Below are 22,857 nucleotides of genomic sequence, written 5' to 3'. Positions count from 1 at the left end.
AAGAATTTTTGAGCATGCGTTAGAATCAAAAGACTTAAATTTTGTCAGAGAGTTGAGAGACCACATGATCTCCATTGTAATAGCCTCGAAATAGCCTAAAAGTTTTTTAGTATAAATCATAAATTATGAAAGCTTACCTCGTTTCCTTATTCTACTAACTTTTGACGTGTACGAAAATATATAAGTAAGATTAAGGGGAAATGGATATTGGATATTTTTTGCAACAAGCACACACGCATTTTATGTTTCAAAAATTAAAATTCAAAATCAAAATAAAATCTATAGATGATTTATATATCTAATAGACGAACAGCTTCTATTTGAAAGTTAAAATCAAATTAAATAAAGTTCTAATAAATACAACATTTGTTAGTCAGACATGCATGAAATAGTGTTCTATGAATTGTTCATTAGAATAAGTTAATAAATACACTTTTTAAAGTTATTTTTATCCTGTGTATTGATTTTAATATACCTATTTCAGTTGCATGAAACACTTGCTTTTCAAATCATCAAACCTAAAAAAGAAAAAGAAAATATTACATTGAAAATATAACTTTCAATTAATTGTATGTGAATAATTTCAAGATTTTTCTTAAAGACAAAAGAATGAAAAATAAATCTATGCCAGCTACAGCGTAAGAGATTTATTACCTAATTTTCTGAAATAACATTTGACGTTACTTTTCAAATTAGACATTTCAAAAATTGTCTTTTTTTTCTACACTTAATGATAAAGAACTAAACAAAAAAAAGAAAGAGTTTAATAGATATTAAAGTTATTCCTAAAATACACTTCATTTGACGTCATTCATTTTATGCAAAAACAAATTGTGACGTTACAACTATTACTGAAAATTATACCATATAAGCTATATTCACTTATACAAGTATAATTATAGTTCATATCTAAAATCGTTTTAATGATTACCATTTTATGATTGTTAATAATTTCAAAGTAATATCTCACTATTTCTAATGTAAAAAAAAACAAGAAAACTCCTGATACAAGTGAGATATTTTTCTCATTATTTATTAATTACTTTTTTTTAAAAAAAATGTTTTCATCACTTAAATCACTCATTCAAAAACTTATTTGTAATGCTAAAAATATATATTTATAGCCAATCCCAGTCCGCACCCCCGAAAAAATCTCATTCTAATTTGTCTGTGTTGAATCTATTTAACAAATGAAAGGACGTTTTTTTTTTGTTTTTTTTAACTATGTAAACTACAAATATAGTGTATTCTTTTTCTTGCTAGCTAGAGAAAAAAGCAACAGCACAAATTGTACAATAATTTTAATTTTTGTACATGTATACTGTACTTTCAAATATACAGCCCTTCGGATTATAATAAAAAAAAAGTGAGGAATCAAATTTGCGAACTTACAATATTTCTTAACTTTACCTTAAAATCTTACAGTTTTTGAGGAACTTTTTATAATTTCAAATATACAGCCTTTTGGTCCACAATAAAAAAAAAAGTGAAAAATCAGATTTCTATCCTTAAATTGTTCCTTAACTTTTAATTAAAATCTTCCAGTTTTTGAGGTACTTTTTATAAAGGTGGCCTATTCATTATTTAACGCAGATTAATATATTGTAATTGATATATGAGTATGTATACATGGTGGCTTTAAAATTGTATTACACATAGCATAATGAAAATAGAGGCAAAAGGTCGATGTAGGAAACTCAGTTTAAATGGCGACATCATATGTAACCTTTACCGTAAAGATATGACCTCTACTTTTACGCTGTTTTATAAGAATCGAAGACGTCTTGTCCAAATATCAGGTCTCTACTAGCTATAAAAGAAACAAAGGTTACACATCATAATTAGATAGTGACACACACTTGAATTAACACAATCAAAATAAAAAAAACTAAGCTTGAGTGAATTATCATTTTTTTTTACTTGTAGCTTTCATTTTTTAAAAACAATATTTATAAAAACATAGCGTGGTATTAATTTCAATCCAAATTCAATATGGTTTTCCTTAATCATTCAAAATTATTGAAAATTAGAGTATTTTTTTATTATGATAAATCAACATTTCAATTTCACATTTCATTTTTGATGAAATGTGTGGAGATCGATAACGAACATTATTCGAGCTCAAAAATTCATTTAAAATTACAAAAAGGGGCGGAGCAAACACAGAACTCCATAACAGAGGTGTGATCATGGAATAGTGAGCATCCCATGCCGACCAGTCACACCCGCCGTGTGCTACTTGTCATAATCGGGGGTAAAGGGGAAAAATTCATGGACAACTCAGTTTGTAAATAATGGACTAAACTTTAGTGTGAAAAAAGTTTTGACTTAATGATCAATTGTATTTGTTGACAAGATCATAGTATCGACCATAGACCCTACGAAATTATTACTTTAAACGAGACTGCTGATATTCTTGTTTCATCAACTTGTTTGTCAATAATTGGCATCATTTTAGAAATTGTTCATATATAGAACATGCTCTTGTGTATCGAATCAACTGAGATATATAAACCCAGGTGCAGGTGATGAATGTATATTGCTGCATAAGTAGGGGAAGTTGACGATATAAAGTTAAATTCATCACGTTTATCATAGAGCTTGGTTGTTAAATTACCATCAAGTCTTTTTCAAGTAAAATCTCTAAATATGAAACAGATGTATCAGACTCTTTAATATCTTTTATCTCAAGCTCACGAGGATATAATGTATTGACATAAGAATGAATATAACTATTGTTAATTGACAATACATCAGCAATATATCTAAATGTCGAGTTGAAGGCCACAACAACTGTTTTCTTCTTATCATGCATAAGATTTTACTCAATATGTTTCATATGAATACAAAAATAGGTCTGCTTATAACGGGGCGCAATTGGTACCCATGGGAATTCCAATAGATTGTTTGAATATATTGTTGAACAGTAGTCTTGACGTTTCTCCTTCACTACTGTTAATATCTTAGTAAGGATTAAAGAAAAAGACTTGGTAGAACATTTGCTGGAACCCTCTATGTATCTTTGTTTGTAAGAATATATTTGCATGATATAAGCTCATCGTATAAAGATAGAAATGTTTTTAGATTAATTAAGCGAGGGCACTTCAAACATTTTTATAATATGATTTATCTTTAATAAAGAAAATGCGCATCAAATACCTTATAATGATATATTTAAAGGGCTTTTCTAGTGAAATTCTGTAGGATCATTAGATTTCGTGGTGTAAAATTGGGTATCCAGCATCCGAGAATTCACATCCATTACGAATTAATAATTTAGGTTCTGAGAGCCATCCATCTTTTTTGAAATATGAATAAATACTCGAAATAACGTCCCTTTGAGCATTAGAATTTGAGGTAATTCACTAATATTGACCCTCAAACTTTTTAGCGATTCCTCAACAAGAATTGATACACCGACTATATAGGCATAATTTAGACATTTTAATGTTTTATTATTCACTTTCTTAATGTATAAATTATCCAAAATCTCAGTTTGCTCGGAAAGCAGTTTTTATAAACGACATTAAACATGACAATTTGTATATTTTATTTATTTATATCATGTGTTTGAGATTATATGAGTTGAAAATAATTTCACAGGTGATATTTACTACCTTGGCTCATTGACAGTTGAATATAGAATAAAGAATAAATTATGAACAAAATATATATTACTAAATATAGTAACTATTATATAAATATGCATTAAATGACGTTTTCGTCATCTGTCTTGTGAAACATATGGAGATAACGAACAGTATTTCAGATGAAAAGTCAATTAAACAATACAAAGTAGGAGCAGAGCAAACACGGACCTCCAAAAAATTAGAGGTGGGATCAGGTGCCATGGAGGAGTGAGCATCCCCTGCCGATCAGTCACACCCGTCGTGAACTATGTGCTCCTTGTCATGATCGGGTAATAACGGGAAAAAATCCGTTGTCAATTCGGTGTATAAATAATGGATTAACAATTAGTATGACAACCTTCAGTCAGCATTTGTCCAATTTTTAATTTAGCGTAATCTTTTTTTATTATCCTTATATATTTCATCACAGTATAGTCCATTACTCACTTATCAAAAACCACTTGACATACAATTGTCTAACAATCAATATCGTTGTATAATTTCCTTTGTCAATGTTTTAATTTCTTTTACCGCTTAACTGTGCTTTCACAAGATCAGCAACTCTGAAGCGCCTATGTCTTCCCATGACGTTCCAACTTCATAAGTTTTTGTTCAGATTTTAACAACTAAATCTTATCTTCAAAGATTGTTCAAAGATGTTAAGAGTCTCTCTCATTCAAATACCACCTGTATAATTTGCACATACATGCATGACTCGCCTTTTAACATATTTTTTTGATTTCTTTAACGTATTTATAGATTATTTAGGATTTTTCCCGAGTATTACACTGAATTGCATCGTTATCTGCTGCCCCATGACGTTCTGCAACGTCGTCATTTTTGGTGTTTTCAATGAGGACTACCTATCTTCTTACATTGATGTCTTTTCATCACAGCAAAATATAAAATCCATAATTTGGAATATAATTCAATGTACCAATTTTCTTTATATAAACATCTAGGATTTTTTTTTTGTTCCATTTTGTAGAGAATACGACTACAGACATTATTTAGTGTATTGTTTAAAAATATTAAAGTTTGACCTTCTCCGCGATCCGAGTTTTGAAATTTTAATTCTGGATAAGTTTGAAATAAATCATGATATTTTTAAAAATTTTAATACAAAGCATTTGAATGTATTGTTAAAATATCTCTACCAAATTTTGATAACATATGATGTTAAATAAAAAATAATATGAAATAAGTCGACGAACTTTATGATCAACCCTCTTATATGATAAACAACAAATAATAATCTTATTTGTTTTATAAAGTGTCCATGCATTTGAAAGTAATTATGTGTTCAGGCGGCGCAACCTCAAAGATGAGGTTTTTCCTGCCTGATTGTTACTGAGAAAAACTCTTAAATATGAAGATTTGTCATCCAAAAATCCTCTTAATTCACTCTCTTGGTCGGACATCCTCGTTTCTTAAAATTTTTAATTTTTACATTATTCTGTAATTTCTATGAAGTTTTATCGTAAAATATATATGGATTATAATGTAGCATTATTTTTTTTCGGATCAGTCCACAATATTTAAGAATAACACCTCATAAATGAATTTTAAGCTATTTAGTATTTTCATTGTTCAAATTCAAAGGCTAAATACGGCTACGATTTTTTGCAAATACTAGTATCATGTGTTTTTTTTAACAATAATCAATAAATAATTGCTTTAACTTTTGTAAAGGTAATTTCTCTATGCTTTGGCATGACTGCTTATAAGTTCTTGTTTCTTTTTTTTTTTTTTTTACATTTTTATTAATAGAATACGAAGAGGCATTCGTGTGACGTTATTATTAAAGAGTGTGAATAATCAAATAGCCTAAGCATTTTTTTCAGAGTTAAGGATTGCATTTGAACACACATTGAATGAAACTTTTTAAAACCGACTTTCCTTATCAGCAGAAAGATAAGTCGATGCCCCAGAAACTTTTAATCCGAAGAATTGGTATCAGTGATGTGAAATTTAGCTTCTTGAATGATAAAGAAATGTATATGACAAAATACCTGAACCCCCACAATTCATTATGAATGGAATTGTGGGCGAAAGGGTTTTTCCGCGACACAAAAAGAAATATTTCCTGTACTTCCACATTCCCGCCAAATCATTCACAACCTGCATACACCAACTGTGGTTAGTTGCCTATCTTTGCTTCTATTTTTGGTCTAATTCAGGTGAGAGCTTGGAACAATTTTATAAAATTGGATGTTACAAAAAACTATTTTATTGCACTTAAAATTTCAAAATATACTAGTTTTGAGAGATTGCATTTATGGTTTTTTGTTTGTATATTGTGTAACACCCCTCTCGAGATTTTTTTTTCACTCATATTGAGACGCCACCACTTGCCGGTGGAGGGTTGCACATTCGCGGCACACAGGGCCATTAAGCTTTAAGGGTCTAAAACATGTTCAGGTTAGATGGTTTGTTTTTCTTTATTAAGGTCAGACGAGACGTTACTCAAAATCTGTTTTGTATATCTTCGTAATGTATGAAAAATATTTAAAATTTTAATAACATTCTGATTTCTAAACCAGTTTCTAAACGTTTTTAAAAAATCCAAACACTTAAACATTTGAAATTGGAAAATTATTTTTCTTCCCCAAAGGATTATATAAGAAAAACTACCCCTGGTATCTTGCAGAAATGCCTGGTAAGGTACCTCATTTTTTGTGAGTAAACATGTTTAAGTAGCAATACTTCAATGACAAACTCTTAGAAAAATTTATCTATTATTAAGGAACGTCTCGTCTGTCCTTAATAGCCATACTCACAGACTGATTTTTAAAATAAAATACTTGTAGACATGATACAGAAACATTTATCATTATAAATTTTTATTTTCATTAACTGATACAAATTTCTTTATTTCAAAGAATTTGAACAATTTATTCTTTACATTAGTGATGTGGTCTGAAGCTTTCCTTGCATTAAATTTTTTATAATAACTTTGAAATGATTAATCAAAACCTTCATTTTCTGAGGAATTTTTTTCTTAAATTTGACTCCATGCAAACAATTTTTTTTCTATTCATTAATGTTCATGGTTAATAGCAAACATCGAATTGATGGCGAATTATAATTACTAATTATAAAATGAATTATCTTTTTCTGTCTGAAAAACTGTTAGATAGAATATATGCCACAATTGTAAAATTGATTAAAATACATAAGGATTATGGATGTGTTAAGCAAACAGTGGCGATCTTTGAAGGATAGGGTCCTACATTTTCTATATCTGGGATGAAAAAAGTAATATCAATAAAATTAAAGGGTTTAAAGGTGAATGAGGATTTTGAATTGATTAAGTTTTACGTAGTAAGCAATCCAACATCAGCCAAAATATTTTTTTTTCAAAATGCAAAAGTGGGGATGTGAAAAAAATCTTTATTTATAATAGAGTCTGATAAATTGAAATATTATCCAGTGTTGCCGTTTTCATACATTATGATCAGAAAAATGTTAATTGTCTGTGAAAACGAACCAATTATAGGTGATTTATTAAATAATCATTTATTATATACTATATTTGACTGTATAAAGGAATTATTAAAATGATATTAATACAATTTTATTAGAATTATGTAACATGTCATGCTAAGAATCGACATTTACATACCTTGATATAAAAACCACAATAGAGTCTCAAACATCTGCTTCATATTTGCTTTACTAGCAAAATGCAATAAAAGCAAACTATAACCTAAACATTGTTATTAAAAAGATGACTTCAATTTTTCTATCATCACCTCCCCCTTGTGTAAAACTAATATGCATATGGATAAAATGTGTGCAAGTTGATTCAATACGTAAGACTTTTAAAATAATCAATATAAAAGAGGCAGACATATAACAAAAAGGTTAATGATACAAAGATATCAACGATCTCGTTTAAAATTCACTATTTCCAAAATTCTATGGTCGATACAATGATCATATGTGCATATAAAAACAATCAAAAAGTCTTATGTTCAGTGATGTCTTTAAAACAAATTGTTAGGCATTTATTTTCATACTGAGGTTATAGATTTTATCAATTACCCAATCATCACAAAAGCAAACAGTGAGTGCGACCTGTCAAAAGGGGTGCTTACTCCTCAATGGCATCTAATTCCGCTTTTCATGTTTTCTTTGTTCTGCTCATAATTTGTATTGTTTAAGTGGTTTGATTATTTTTTGTTTATTTCATATTTCACAATGGCTATGTATTATTCATATGAAACATTATCTCAATGAAGATTTTAAAAGGTTTTATTTTTTGCTGTTTAGTGATTCCAATGACATCACTTAAAAAATGTTAAAGAATTAACTAATTTGATGTTTTCTATACCTTTATATTTTAAGTTATATAGAAGAATTGTGAATGTATATGTTTTCAATATGCTTGCCAGCTGGGAAAAAGCCATTTAAAGACTTTTAAAAGCGCTTTTTTAGTAATTTTATTTTTATATTATTTTCAATGGCAAAAGGAGAAACACAAATTATAGCGAACAAACAGCAGATTGAAAGCACAAAGAAATAAAATAATGAGTTCATAAAGACACCAAAGAGGAGTTATTACAAATTGGCGCAAAATTTCCCTAAATTATTCATGTTATCAAAATTATAAGTTTAAAACCAATATATTTTAAATGTAAAACTCAGCGATTTCTTCCTGATTTAAGGTTGGCAAGGTCATTGTTAACACTTCGGTTATAGTTCATTGAATAATATATACATATTTTAATATAAATTTTATATTGTTTGGGGATTATTATTCCAGTAAGATGAACCCTGATTATGTGAGATGTTACTATAAAGGATGAACGTGTGTTTGACAATGCAAATTATTTCCATAAATGAACTACTTAACTTACTTTTCCTAGTTGCATACATCAATCACGTTAAAACACTTAGTATTTGATAAACATGTAAAGCGTTTACATAAGATATCGTGTGACTAATTCAAATCCATGTAAAAAGTGAGAGAGAGAGATTTTAAACAGTGGAGGTAGATTGACATTTTTAAAGGGAAAAAATAAAGAGTGAAGAAAACTGGAATCCACAGCGTTACTTAGTTCAGATGGTATGTGAAATAAAGAAATAAATAAAATGTTTTATGCTCACTCTTCCATGGCACCTGATCCAACCTCTGGTGATATGGAGGTCTGTGGTTTCTCTGATCCAATTTTGTATTGTCTAATGGACTTTTGAGCTTGAATACTGTTCGTTATCTCCATATATTTCATGTAAAAATAGAGAAATAATTAAAATAATGCATCATTTTTTGAAATTTCAATTGCAAATACATGTAGTATTTTAAAAATATTACGACAATTTATTTCCATATATTTAAAAATATGATCGTGCTCGAAGCATGATCTTGAGTATCGAAGGGTTGAGGGATTTAGATACTGTATACAGGTGATACCGGGATATAACTGCATCAATACGGAAAGCTGACGATGGAAAAATTGAAATCATGTCGTTTGTCATGCAATTTCGTTTTGAGTCGACCCTCGTGTAAAACATCCAAATATAAATCCGATATTTACACTCATGTCCACATACTCTGAGGCAATTAATTGTTCCCTGTGAGTGGCCATTGATCCCCCCGCCTCCCTCCAACAATTTACCTTCAAAATAACAGTTACCTGTCACCGTAAATGTAAATAATTTTAAATAAAACTATTTATAATTGTTTGAGCCTTAATTGTTTTGGACATTGTAGAAGCTTAATAGTAAGTTTTACAAAAGATAAATTCAAGGCGCTGACTCTGGTTTTATTGTTATAAAAACTCTTTAAAATTATATTTAAGTAATAATGTATAGTCTACTCTAACTTCAGAGTATACGTAAAGTTTGAGGGAAGTCAATCGATTAGATGTCTAAGAAACTATTTCAAAGCACAGTGCATTTACGTATTTTTGAAACTCTTAAAAGTTTGACTTAATTTTTTCTTTAACTATACTTTTGACAGATTTTAAAGCTATTCTTATAGTGTTGAAAGTTTGTGCATGTGGATGCTATTTATTTTGGTATAAAATTTCTATTTCAACTCCTCTTAAAGTTTCTAAACTTTGTAAAAATTCACAAATTGATGCCAATTCTCAAAAAATATAGTTATATAGCGGCGTGTATAATACTTTCTCTACTGTTGATATTTTCATGAGTAAAGAAAGGGGCTTGTTCAAACCACAGGGGCCTGTAACATACTGTATTTAATTTTACGTAATCACTATATGTATACAAATCCTTTTTTGTATATATATAGTGATTACGTAAAATCGAAAACAGTATCTCTCTTTTACCTGCTATATTTCTCTCTCTAAGAGGATATGAATGACTTGCCGAGCTGACCACATGACCTTACACCTTCTATTACAATTAATCCATCAGGCAAGGCGTGGATCTGAGAATTTTCACAATTAACTAACCTAAATTTTTCTGGAAAAATCCAAACAAATTATCGCATTAAATATATAAATACAATTATTATTGTAATAATTGTTGTTTTAACACTTAAAAAAAGCAATAAGATTAATTTTGCTGTTAAACTTGATTAAGTTTTTGTTATCGTATTATGTAATATGAAGTAGTATAATGCATACTCTAAAATATGTCCATTTTATTTATTTTACATATCTCTCTTTGAAATATTTTTAGTTTTGAATAAAATGGGGGTTGCTTTTTCGTGAGGAGGAAGGGAAAGAGAAGTCGAGAAGTGCTTTGAGATATAGGATAATCAAAAATTATGTTGTAGATATCTGCACTTTGTAAATTGCATACATTTTTACATTTCCTATTTCAAACAAGCTCTGTTTCACTCTCTCAAAATTTTGACTTTTTATTTAGAATTCAAGACAAAAAAAAAACATTTAAAAACAAGATAGAATAGTCAATACAATCACCTGCTAACGCTTATTTTACTGAGGAAATAAATTATTTTGAACATTAAAATGTATAAAACACTGAAACATGTGAAAAGTGTGAATATGATGAGTAAATTACAACTTTCTCCAGAATTCTTTTTATATCCCACGACTTTAAGTTTAAGGTGAAAATGTGTTCATGCTGCGGATCGAGATTTGCAAGATTTATCTTACGAACCTAAAATAGTTATGTACATCATCTCAGAATATTGCTAATTTGAATTCCCATTTGAAAAATGAGCATGGGAACATTTAATTACTCTGAAATTAACTTGGTGAACTTAAATTAAAATAGATTGACACTTGGAATGTTAATATAAGTTAAGTTCATTTAGGTTGTCTTACCAAAACAAATTCTTTCATCACCATTTTCAGAAAAAGTCCTAAATTTTATATAAGTATGCAATAAGAATAAACAATTCTTTAATATATTCATGTACATTGTATAAGTGTGAATGAAAATTCTAAACGTTTTATAACTTAAATCCATTTATCATTTACTTAGTTAACATTCATTAAGGAGTTATCTTTCCTGCCAGGTGAACATTTTACATCTAGTATTTCAGAGCACAGCATAATCCTATAAATACTCTCACCGAATTTTCAGTCTGACATTGTATATATAGTATGCAAAATAAAACAAGATAGATGCAAATATAATATAATCATGACCACTCTCCTTCCTTGACTATAATTACCCTGGAAATATATACACATTGATGTTTATTTCATCAAAATTAAACTATTCTGACTTGATGTCTATAATGAAACATATTCTTGTGTGGTTTTCATATTTAGGAACCTATCATCATCTCAGTTATTTATTTTTTACTTCAAATTTATGTTAATCATTATCAAAAATGAATTTTATAAATGCATATTTACAAATTAATTGTACCACAAATGTCATCTTCGTTTTTCATATATAGCTAGCTGGCCGACCGACATGAATTAGTTACATAGCATTTGTCTACCTGAGTGAAACGTGTTGAACATTGCTGTTTACATGAAACCTGGGATCAGGAAGTGTTAGCTGCAATCTGATTGGCTGAAAATTACCCAATTCGTTACCTTTTTCCGGGTTCTCGTAGCCGCGTTTAATTCATTGTTAAAACTTTGACTTCGTCGTGAGGTCGACTTAAATATTATCAATGAAACTTCTCAGTGTCGGCCAACAGGGATTATCGATTTCCATGTAGATTAGGAAGCATTCAATTTTAGCCTGGGCGGAAATTAAAGGAAGTTCTTTTAAACTCCTGCAAGTGTTAGGGGAAAAAACCTTAACATTAAACGATTGAGTAACATTACCTATTCCTACCAGAGAGAGATATCAATATCTAACCAAAAAAAAAAAAATATAGAGAAGATAATACATATGAAAACAAAATACACACATACAAAAATAGTGTTGTTGATCTAATTTAGTCCGAGTTCTATTTTCAAAAACAGCGTCTTGCGACAATAGAGAATCTTGTGGTGAGTGAACGTAAACAATTAATTGCAAGATTTTTTTTCAAATTTAAGTACGTTTGTTCTTGTACCTATTACGTCAAGTGAGAAAATTTATTGTAGGAATGAAGGGAACTCTCGCGTGAGGAAGGAAGTCCTAGCAGGAAATATACATGTCGTTAAAGGTTAGTTTATTATTATACAAATATTAAGTTGTCAAATTTTACTTTAAGAGAATGATAACTTCAAGAAGAAAAATGTTAATTTTACTTCTGATTTGCAAGATATAAACGTGGGTGTTTATTTGTCAGCTTCTGAAACAAAACATTTTCAATCAATTTAGCCAACAGGTGAAATTCATAACTTATTTTTAAAAAGTAGCTTTAAGTAATGCGATAAATAAATATAAAGTTAAAAAGGTTGAGTGAATGGATTTAAAGTTTCATTTTTTCAAAAATACTAGCATTTATAACTTCAATGTATAAATGCACTTTTTATCTTACTTCTCATAGGAAGATTTTATAGCCAGTGATTATTTTATGATTAAATCCGGGATGAACTAATGGATAATATGTTTAAAACAAATTTATCCTTTCACTTAATTTTATTAAGATGTAAAGGAAAAAAAAATAGATCTGTGTACAGGTTTATGAAAAATATCATCGGCATTTATACAGCGTATATTGTACCAAATATACGGATTCATTTGCAGTGACTTTCAATTATTGAAAATAACAAATCAATGTTTTCCCTTGTGAATAGAACAGTTTATGTAATTTTAATTCTATTTCACCCTCCTTCGTTCTTATATGTTATTTTTTCTGTCTAATAAAACTGCATACATCTCGCAATAGCAACAGTTATGTACTGCCCTAAGAAATGGAAATAGGTATATGAACACAGGAAGTACGATTAGCCTAATGGTGACATACGGATGTATTTTGTCATCTGTAAAATTGATCATGAACGATACCTTTGTTATCTCTATAACTGAGATAAAAATGCATCTAGGTCAAATGAAATTCAGTAGGGTAATAGTAAAATTTCTGCTATTTTCGATTTGATATAGAATGAAAATTTTCATTTCAAATGATACTTATTTTAATATTTTTTTTTATAAATTTCTAAAATTCTTTCAACAAATTATAGTAACATCCATTTTTGAATCGTAGTTCAACGTGTAGACAATAGCATCTTTGTAGGCTGGATGACAGGATATTGCTGCTAAAACATAATTGATTGCTTTAAAATTGAATATAATTTCTAAAACTCTTAATCAGATGCCGAACTTCAGTTGGTTAACACCAGTTATATTTGGTGTCACAAACTTCTTAACTCTGCCTTACCCTTTGACGGATCTGTGGTATCATCCTTAACATATTAACTATGACTCACATCCCGTTGTTGAAAGGCAGTGGACATTGACTTAACATTTTTTCTGACATTAATTAAATTCTGAAATAAATAATTATGTTTGTTAAATTTCGACTACGGGAAGAAAAAACACGGATGTTTGTAACGATGTCATTTTTTATTATGGAGGAAGAAACAATACCTAAGTTAACACAGAAAATGAAATTAAGTAGATGAATTTTAAAGCACGCAAAACTTTAACAAATAAACGTGATGACTAACATTTCTATCATCATCTTTCCTTACTTATGTAGCAACATCACCTGCATATGGGGTGTATGTGTCTCTAGTGATTCGATACTCAAGAGCATGCTCTACCTTCTACATTTAACGATTTCTAAAACAAGACAAGCACTATTAAAAATAAATTGATAAAACAAGAATATCAATTGTCTCGATTTTAATCATCATTAATATTTCGCAAGCTATATGGTTGATCCGATATATGGTTGAAATGGTTGATATATGGTCGTACAACGACCTTGTCAGCAGCTAAGACAATACATCATAAAGTCGTACGCTGATTGACGTTTTTGATACTATTTGAGAGACCATTTGTTTAAAACTGAATGGTCTACGGATTTTTAGTTTTTTCCCGATCATGACAAGAAGCACACAGTGGGCTTGATTGGTAGACAGGGGATGTGTAATCATCAATGGCACTTGATCCCACCTCTGATGTTTTAGAGGCTTTATTGCTCTTCTCCTTATTTGTTTTGTTTTGATGGACGTTTGGGCTAGATTACTGTTCGCTATCTCTATATCCATAGATAGTACCATCCAAGAGTATGACTAAGACAAAAATAGTCAAAAAATACTAAGAAAATAACTTCAAGGATTTTTTTAAAATTTTCCCCATAATTAAAAAGGGGGAGAAGCAATATGTCCTTAATTCAATGTCAAGTATTGGTAAGTGCTAAATAAACTTTTCTTCATAGAAGATAACGTTTTCTCTGTTTAAAATTCTTTCCTCTTTCTAAAAGTCTTTGCATCTTATCTTTTAACTGATATACCACTATAATTTGATTCTATGTGCAATTTCCAAAGGACAATGCTCAAATGCTATACTTCAGAAAAAGGTCATTAAGTCAATTGATTTCCTTTTGTTAAATGTCATTACCCAGACATAAATGCTCTATGATCATGGATACTCTGAATACTGCTCAAAAAGATTTCATTGTTATTTTACATTTTAAAAGTATTTTGCTCTTTAATGTGAGATGGAATGAATAAAAATCTACAGTAAATGACCCAATGAAAAATTTTGATTGTTTGATTGATTATAGGTTTTTTCTTACGTCCCGTTCGACATATAGAGATGTTACCATATACCAGTTAAGGGCTTCAAATTTAAACCTTTACTAGGCACTCCGGGCCACTGAGCAGTGAGGATCTTTTCCCATGTATTTTCCCACTCAAAGTAAAAACAAGTTACGTAATTTATGAAAATCAATACTTCATATTGTCTAAGAAATTTTTCCAGGAAAAAATTAGCAAGTTCCACATGTTAAAATTGAACTAGATAGGTCTCATATGTACACCTGTATATGAAACATTTTTTTTCAAATTCAATATATAAAAACTATATTTTTTTCAGAGTTGCCTTAAGTTTATACAGGTTGCAAGCGCGGGCTCCTTTTTTGCATTGATATCAAAGTAAAGATTGCATTTTTGTCGGGGAAAAACTTGCATATTTTGAGAAACTTACTGTATCGTCATAGCTTCTCGTCAGAAAAAGATGCATGGAAAAAATATAAACATCTAACGCTGTTGTAGTTTACTTCTCAGGTATTTAAAAATTGGTTATTTCAGGCAAGCAAACATCCTTGCTAGCTTTTTATTTTAATGAGATCATGGGTTAATCTTGAAATGAATATGTGCAAAAAATATGATTGATATACATCAGGTTTTTTGCATATGCGCTGTTGCAGGGCTAGTTTACTTCTCAAGTATTTAAAAATTGGTTATTTCTCATACACAATTTTTGGCAAGAAAATAAGGTTAATCTTAATTTACAAATACATGTAATACTTAGAATATTTTCAAATTACGCTTTGAAATAGAAATATCTTTAATGAGACATTAGACTATGTACATGTATGTAAAAAAATGATTATTTACTTATTTTCTTCTCAACTGTATTTTATTACTAAGTATGTAATAAATATAATAAAACATGATATACGATTATATACAACTGTATACGTATACAGCTGTAATTTCATTCTATAAGCTATTTCCAAAGAACACGACTAAAAAGGTTACCTCTGAAAATGGCCATTAAATCAACTGATTTTGTTTTCCAAAATGTCATTTTAGAGACTTACACTAGTTGTTTGGAAGCTTTCAAAACTGCTCAAAAAACATTTCATTTCAATTTATAATAATACTTTAATGCAAGATGGATGCATTGCCAATTAACAATGATTATTTCCATTTTTATGTCGATACGATATATCCTGGTGAGCTTGAGGAAAAAAGATTCACAGAGTCTGACACATTTGCTTCGTATTTGGATATTTAACTTGAAAAAGACATGGTAATCTAACAACCAAGCTCAATGATACACGTGATGACTTTAACTTTTCTATCGTCAATTCCCCTTACTTATGCAGCAATATACATTCATCACCTGCATACGGAGTTTATCTCTCTCAGTTGATTCGATACGCAAGAGCATGCTCTACGTATGTACAATTTCTTAAACGAGATAAATTATTGACAAACAAGTTGATGAAACAAGAATTTCAGCAGTCTCGTTTAAAGTTATCATTTCGTAAGTTCTATGGTCGATAGAATGACCTTGTCAGCAAATACAATTTATCACTGAGTCAAATGCTGATTGACGTTTTTCATACTAATTGTTAGTCCATTATTTATACACTGAATTGACGACGGATTTTTTCCGTTATTTCCCGATCATGACAAGGAGCACACGGCGGGTGTGAGCGGTCAGCAAGGGATACTCACTCCCATGGCACCTTATCACACCTCCGATGTTCTGGAATTCCGTGTTTGTTCTGCTCCTTTTTTATATTGTTTTATGGACTTTTGATCTTGAACACTGTTCGTTATCTCCATATGTTTCATGGAATAAAAGAAAATCTATAGTAAATGACACAACTCAAAATAAATTTAAAAAATTCTACTCTATAAATATTAAACAAGGATTAAGTGGTAGAATATATTTTTAATGCATTTTGAAACCTAATTAAACAATATGATTAATGTCGTTTAATACTTCATCGTTTAAGAACAATATTTCTTTAAAAATTGGCAGATACCATTTATTGATGACGAATTTGATGTATCCAATTTTGGACCTGTATATAGAACAATTTTTAAAGTGGCAAAAGTCAAAAGTTGTCAGTGTTTCCTTAAGTTTATACAGGTTGCAGGTGCAACCTCCACGTTTGCAAAGAAAAAAAAATATATTCATGTATTGGTAAATCAAATTAAATAAAAAAGTATTTCGTCCCCCCCCCCCAAAAAAAATATCAAAAATACTGTATATGCACAAATTTTCGTCGGGATAAAATTTCCTTAATTTTTCACCTCAAATATATTTCGTGGGCATTTAATTTAGTTGCTTTGGAAGTAACCCTATTTAATATATAGTCAATCAAAATTTCGTGTGGGATTTAATTTCGTTGATAGTTGTTAACAACAAAATAAACAAAATTTAATCCCCGCGAGTATTTGTGCTTTTACAGTATCTTTTAAATGTTTCAGTATAGCTTTTTCTTCGAAAAAAAAATAAATTTGAATAATAGATAGGATTATTTTTAGCTGTGAAAATTTACTTTAAAGTATTTAAGAAATTGGTTAGTTAGAGTAAACATCCTTAAACTATTTTTGCTAGCTTTTCGGCTTAATGAGATCACGGGTTCGCCTTGCAATTAATAGATGTGCACGACTATCTCGTGCTCATTCGGGAGAAATACTCCTCGTGGAAAAAAAGAACAAAACAGAAAAAAGAAGTTTTTTTTATAGCATTAAAGTAGATTTCAGACACATAATAAGTTAATGTGAAAAGAGATTTTGAAGATAAAGAAAATAACCTGATATTTTTACGTCAACATCCTATTAAGGCATTTTATGAATATCCTATATTTTTAAAACGTTTAAATATCTAAACATGTACATGCTTATTTCTCATTGCTCTAAATAGTTCAATGAAAGATTTAAGAATGGTTATCTGGCAATCTAAACTCATTTCTCTAAATGTAAAGAAACTTAAAAGGTGCTAAAAGTAAACATTTTAAGACTTTAATTGGACATTTCTTTTGTAAAACAAAAAAGGTATTGAGTTTAATTGTTGAATATTTCATGTAACTAATGTTTATTTCCAACAAATACTCCTTAAGAAAAAAACTTATGCTAAATAAAGAATATAGATTAATTAGGTATTTTAAACAGTCGCTTGATAAATGCTTTAAAATAATTCTGTGGAAAGATAAAAATTGCATGACCCTATTAAGTCTATTTTTGAATTTTGACAGTAAAGAGTATATTTTTTTAATGATTAAATCATCCTCGTTTTGAAAATACTGAAAAACACTGAATGACATGTCCGTCAAATTCTGCGATTTTAAAATATTTTAAATGGTTGCATGCTTCAGCGATTAAATTTGTTATCGCGATCCGGAAGACATGATATAGACATCCATGTTTATGTTTGTATATAGAGGAAGTTATTTTCTTGTCAGGTAATGTCTTCTTTCGTTTTAAGATTTATGAATGTAAACGATCTTTTTATGTCTTTTTATGTTTTTTTTATGAATTTATTTTCTTCTACACCTTTTCTTTATTTTCTTTTTAGAATTTCATTTAAACAATTAAGGCTCAATAACAATTATTTTGACAATATGTCTGCACTGACCCGGTCAAATAATTGTAATTTTTTTCTCACTAAACACCATTGCACTTTTGAGTTTTAGTAATTTTGCAGAGTAAATGAAGTACTCTTTTTACCATTTCAAATTCGGAATGCAAGCCATATTTTAAAAAAAAATCTTGGAAGGAAGATATTCTTCATTTTTTTTAAAGTTAAAAGGAATTCGGTGTAGCGCAAGGTAGACCATTTGATAACAAAATTCTTTGCACAACTTACTTAGTATAATGCTATCTCACAAAACAACAAAAGATTATTTATATTTTTTCTCGCTTTTAATCAATAAATGTTAAAGAACTGTGATCAAAATTCTTTATAAAACTTAACTTTTTTTCTTTAATAGCTGCTTTAATTTTTTTTTTCTATTTATTTTTTTTTAATATAATTGAGGTAATGGAGATAAATGAATCACTTTCACTGTTTATCTTTCTTTTTTTGATGTAATTAATCTTTTTTTCCAATTTAATTTTGTTCTGTTTCGTTTGGTTATTTTTGTTATTAGTTTTTTGCGTTTTTGTTCGTTAAATGTTTGTTTTATTATTTTTTGTGCATTGAAAATATATAATTTTAAACACATTATCGTAGAACATTATCATTTTCCAGGTAAATAATGACTCATCAATGAGAAAAGATGAAGGATGCACATGTACATTTTGATTTACGTTTTAACAAATTATGATTGATATTTCAGTTTGCTTCTGTATCAGTTATTCATGATGTGTGATTATAACTGTATATCCTGTACTTAATACATTAACTGTCTGATCTGCGGTCGTTTTAGATAAAAATAAACATGAAATCCTTAATGGAAATTCCGCTGAGAAATTCATAATCTATTTTTGAATTTGATAAAACGAATTTATGTGCAACAATATTTCCATTACTAACATTGAATATACATATATATGTATGTTAATTTCACCTTGGAATAGTTCTTTAATTTTATAAGGTGTATCAAATATACTTCAAAAAATAATTGCAGATAAATTTGACATAATTTATTTGTTCCTCTGACCCTTGAAAAATCAAAAATAGAAAGAGATGATGTAAATCAATCGTCGTAAATTTTACCTGTGGTGCGAATTCTTTCCAAAAAGCATGTTGATAAGTGCAAAAATTAAGTTATTTCACATATTAATGAAATTATTTTTACCAACATACGGAGTTCGTCTCCAAATTGATTCGACACATAAGAGCAATTTCCACTTACGAGCAAGTTGCGTAAACGAGGCAAGCTATTGGCAAATGAGTTGACCATACAGGAATATCAGTAATCTCTCATAAAGTACTATTAAACATTTTGCAAATTATTTTCAAATCATAATATCAGTCGTTAACGCGAACGATAATGTTACAAATTAATAGGCAATTATTTTCACACTGAATTTTCTACGGACTTTTCCTTTTACCTGATCATGACTTTAAGGACATACGCAATGGACCGTACTTACTGATAATGTTTCAAGATATTCTTAAATTAATATAATAGTGTCATCAGATGTTCATAGACAAAAAATCAGCATGCATTACCAGGGTTGTTTGAAAGATATCAATTGATGAAAATTCTTTGATGATTCAAAGGAAAATAAATAAAAAATAGTAAACATATATTCTACATCTAGATGTTTCTTTTATCAAAAATTGTTTCATGCAGAAGAAGTGTTCAATACCATATATAGACATTAAAAGATAGCAAGCAGTTCCTTCAAGAAGTGGAACTACTCAATTCCAAGAAAAAAGACAAAAAACGTTCAAACTACGTTGCGTTTGTCCTAAACCCCACGACAGACGAGTATATTCACTCCTCAAATACACCAGATCACACCTCTGTTTTCAGATGACCGTGTTGTTTCTGCTCCTAGTTTGCATTGTTTATATGGACTCTTAAGAATAGTAACTGTTATTTATCTTCATGTTTCAATTTTAAATTGATATTTTAACGTTCATTGATTGCGTAATAGAAAGTTGTATATTTCAAAAAGATAAAAAAGCCAAACAAAAAATTTACGTCTGATAACAGAGAATCTCTTACCCGATTTCCTGAAGTCATTGTCTTTTAAGTTTATTTTAAATTTCAAACATCTATTGCCTTAAAAGACATGACAATTTTTAAATCATAACTATATGACGATTATTATACATCCATACCTATGCTATACTTGTGTAAGTGTATTTGCAAGTTTATCTCATGTTAGTTCAGATTTGCACGCTTTCTATTAATAAATAAGACGATGACTTCATATCACCAATTCTTTTTTTTTGTTTTTTTGCATAAACGTAATATGTAGGGAATAATACTTATTTATAATTTTTGTCCTCCACATTCACTCAAAAGGGGGTTATTAGATTCCGTCTGTCTGTCCGTTCCTCCATCAACCTCTCTGTCTTACTGTCAGTCGCACTTTCGTTTCCGAGCGATATCTTGAGAAGCTTTTGAGATTTTGCATTGATTTTTTATATATTGACTCCCAGTGCCCTACTCTGTTGATTGTGATGTCAAAAGGTCAAAGGTCAATGCCATCAACTCATGAATTCAGTCTATTTTAACATTTTCGTTATATCTCCATGAGAAGCTTTTGATCTTTTAAGATGAATTTTAAAACCCAAATATCCAAGTCTAAGGAAGACCCCTATGGATTTTTAGGCTAAAAGGTAAAAGTTCAAAGTCATAAATTCATTCATTCTGTTTGTAGGTACAACATTCATTTCCGAGTGTTATCTCAGGAAGCTTTTTAAGCTTTTTGAATGAAAATTTAAAACATAACTCCTTAAGGCCCAGCCATCTTTTATAGTGTTCTGTCCCCACCCCAACCCTTTTCTTTCCCGACCCACCATCCAAAACCCCTCTAGATCTGCGCATCTTTTCTTTTTTCTTTTTCGTAAATAGCGTTTTTTTACCAAAATAAAAGCAATTGAAAACCATGAAACTTAAGTCTTAATTAAATAAACATTTTTTTTTAATTGGAGCAAACTTAGTTTAACATATTTTGAATATTGAGATACTCTCACTAAACAAACTCTGTTTAAAAGATGTCGAACAAATTCTGAGTAGTATGCTGAACATACATATTATGTAATAGGTATTTTTAAAAAATAAATAAATATTTTAACACCCCAGATTTAGAGATATACGATCAAGTGATAATCGTCTTTTTGGAAAACAAAAGATTCGAATTGACAGTCATATAAAATTAGACTATAAAAAGGATGTCAAATGCTCTTTTCTTCCATATGAACTTCGAGTTCAAGCAAACTTCGGTCGCTGGAATAAAACTTCCGTATGCTCTAATGACATATTGCTGATCTTGAAGTTCTGTGTCCGCCATATTGTGTACATAAAAAACAAACATGCCATATTCGTAATCGTACAAGAAATACTAACATATCATATGCCGTAGACACAACGTTACCTATGACGCTGTCCTAGTTATCTGTGTGAATATCATAAATGAAACAGAAAGATAATATCTATGACAAGAAGTTTTTTTACTTATAAACTACGTTCTCTATAACCTTGACAGATTCCATAAATCGAGATAATCTCTACGCACTTTTGAATAACAACTTTTACGAGGTGTATTTGAAGAAACATTTCAAATCTCAAAGTTAACATTATGAAAAATAAAAACATATACATAACAGAATGAAAAATTCTTAAATGATTGTGATAAGTACTTGCCAATTTGGCTTCCAGCTTCCAAAAAGTAATCCATTATGAGAATATATCTTAATTTTGCCAAAGGCAGTAACAAAATGATTGTGTGGGTGTCTTTCTTCGTGAATTTACAGGAAATATTTCCTTGTTTCTTGGGTATTCCTATGTTTTATTTCCGTAAGGAAGTATTTAATATAAACGGGTACTTTTTTATACCAATTAAAGCTAGACAGACCAGAGGAATAGATATCAGAGTGTTCGTTCTAAAAATAAATCAGTTGAGAAATTGGGATTCTATTAATAAACCCTGGGGCGGATTCGGGATCTTTTCGGATGAGGGCCCACGTAAACTTTAACAAATTTCAGACTTGAAAATTTTTGACAAATACACAAACAACATCGGGAAAGATCTCTAAAGATAAAAAATGATATTAGATACACTGTAAAGTCTTCTTTTTATATCTGAAATACATTACTTATATAACTTATAAAAACCCCACAGTTGATCTCATTTAAAGACGCCAAGGTTGACTAACTTTCTAGGATTATTTCGTAATTTCAACTTATATAAAAAAAAAGGGAATATCATATAATTTTAATGATGATGTTAAGCCGATTTCTTTCAAAGGATTATTAAAGAAAATGTGTTTCAATTTACATCGTTTTATTTTTTGTTAACCCTATTTTTTGTTGGACACAAATAAGCGGACAATATGATGTGTTTCTCCCTTAAAAACCTAAAACCATAGAAATTCACGATGTTTGATGTATGATTTTGAAATTCGTAAAAAAAATATACGTTACACATCATAATGTCATAGGTTAGAATATAATAAAGTTAAAGGTTTCAAATAAAAGATGGAAACAAACAGTTATCAAGATCAAAAGTCCATTCAACAA

General features: G+C 29.4%; 1 protein-coding gene and 1 long non-coding RNA gene across 5 annotated transcripts in view; one reads left to right on the top strand and one right to left on the bottom strand.

The window, feature by feature from the left end:
- Nucleotides 1–465: 465 nt before the first annotated feature.
- Nucleotides 466–22,309, bottom strand: LOC134242168 (uncharacterized). The gene is made up of 3 exons (XR_009986810.1): nucleotides 21,978–22,309; nucleotides 1,733–1,806; nucleotides 466–518 (listed from the first exon to the last, which is right to left on the bottom strand). It is a non-coding gene; the product is annotated as an uncharacterized LOC134242168 (long non-coding RNA).
- Nucleotides 11,916–22,857, top strand: part of LOC134242166 (transcription factor ETV7-like) — a 28,976-nt gene continuing 18,034 nt past the window's right edge. For 3 of the 4 annotated variants that reach the window (XM_062724223.1, XM_062724224.1, XM_062724222.1), the window contains exons 1-2: nucleotides 11,916–12,022; nucleotides 12,119–12,180. In XM_062724223.1, coding sequence (XP_062580207.1) covers nucleotides 12,169–12,180 — 12 coding nt within the window. In that variant the 5' untranslated portion in view covers nucleotides 11,916–12,022; nucleotides 12,119–12,168. Of the gene's footprint in view, nucleotides 12,023–12,118; nucleotides 12,181–17,975; nucleotides 18,118–22,857 lie in introns of those variants that run through there. The other variant, XM_062724225.1, reaches the window with a different exon arrangement.

Source organism: Saccostrea cucullata, unplaced genomic scaffold (genome assembly GCF_032062105.1).
Source record: "Saccostrea cucullata isolate Sc308-1 unplaced genomic scaffold, CSIRO_AGI_Scuc_v1 ctg46, whole genome shotgun sequence".
Taxonomy (NCBI): Eukaryota; Metazoa; Mollusca; class Bivalvia; order Ostreida; family Ostreidae; genus Saccostrea; species Saccostrea cuccullata.
This window is presented reverse-complemented; position numbering and strand designations above follow the sequence as displayed.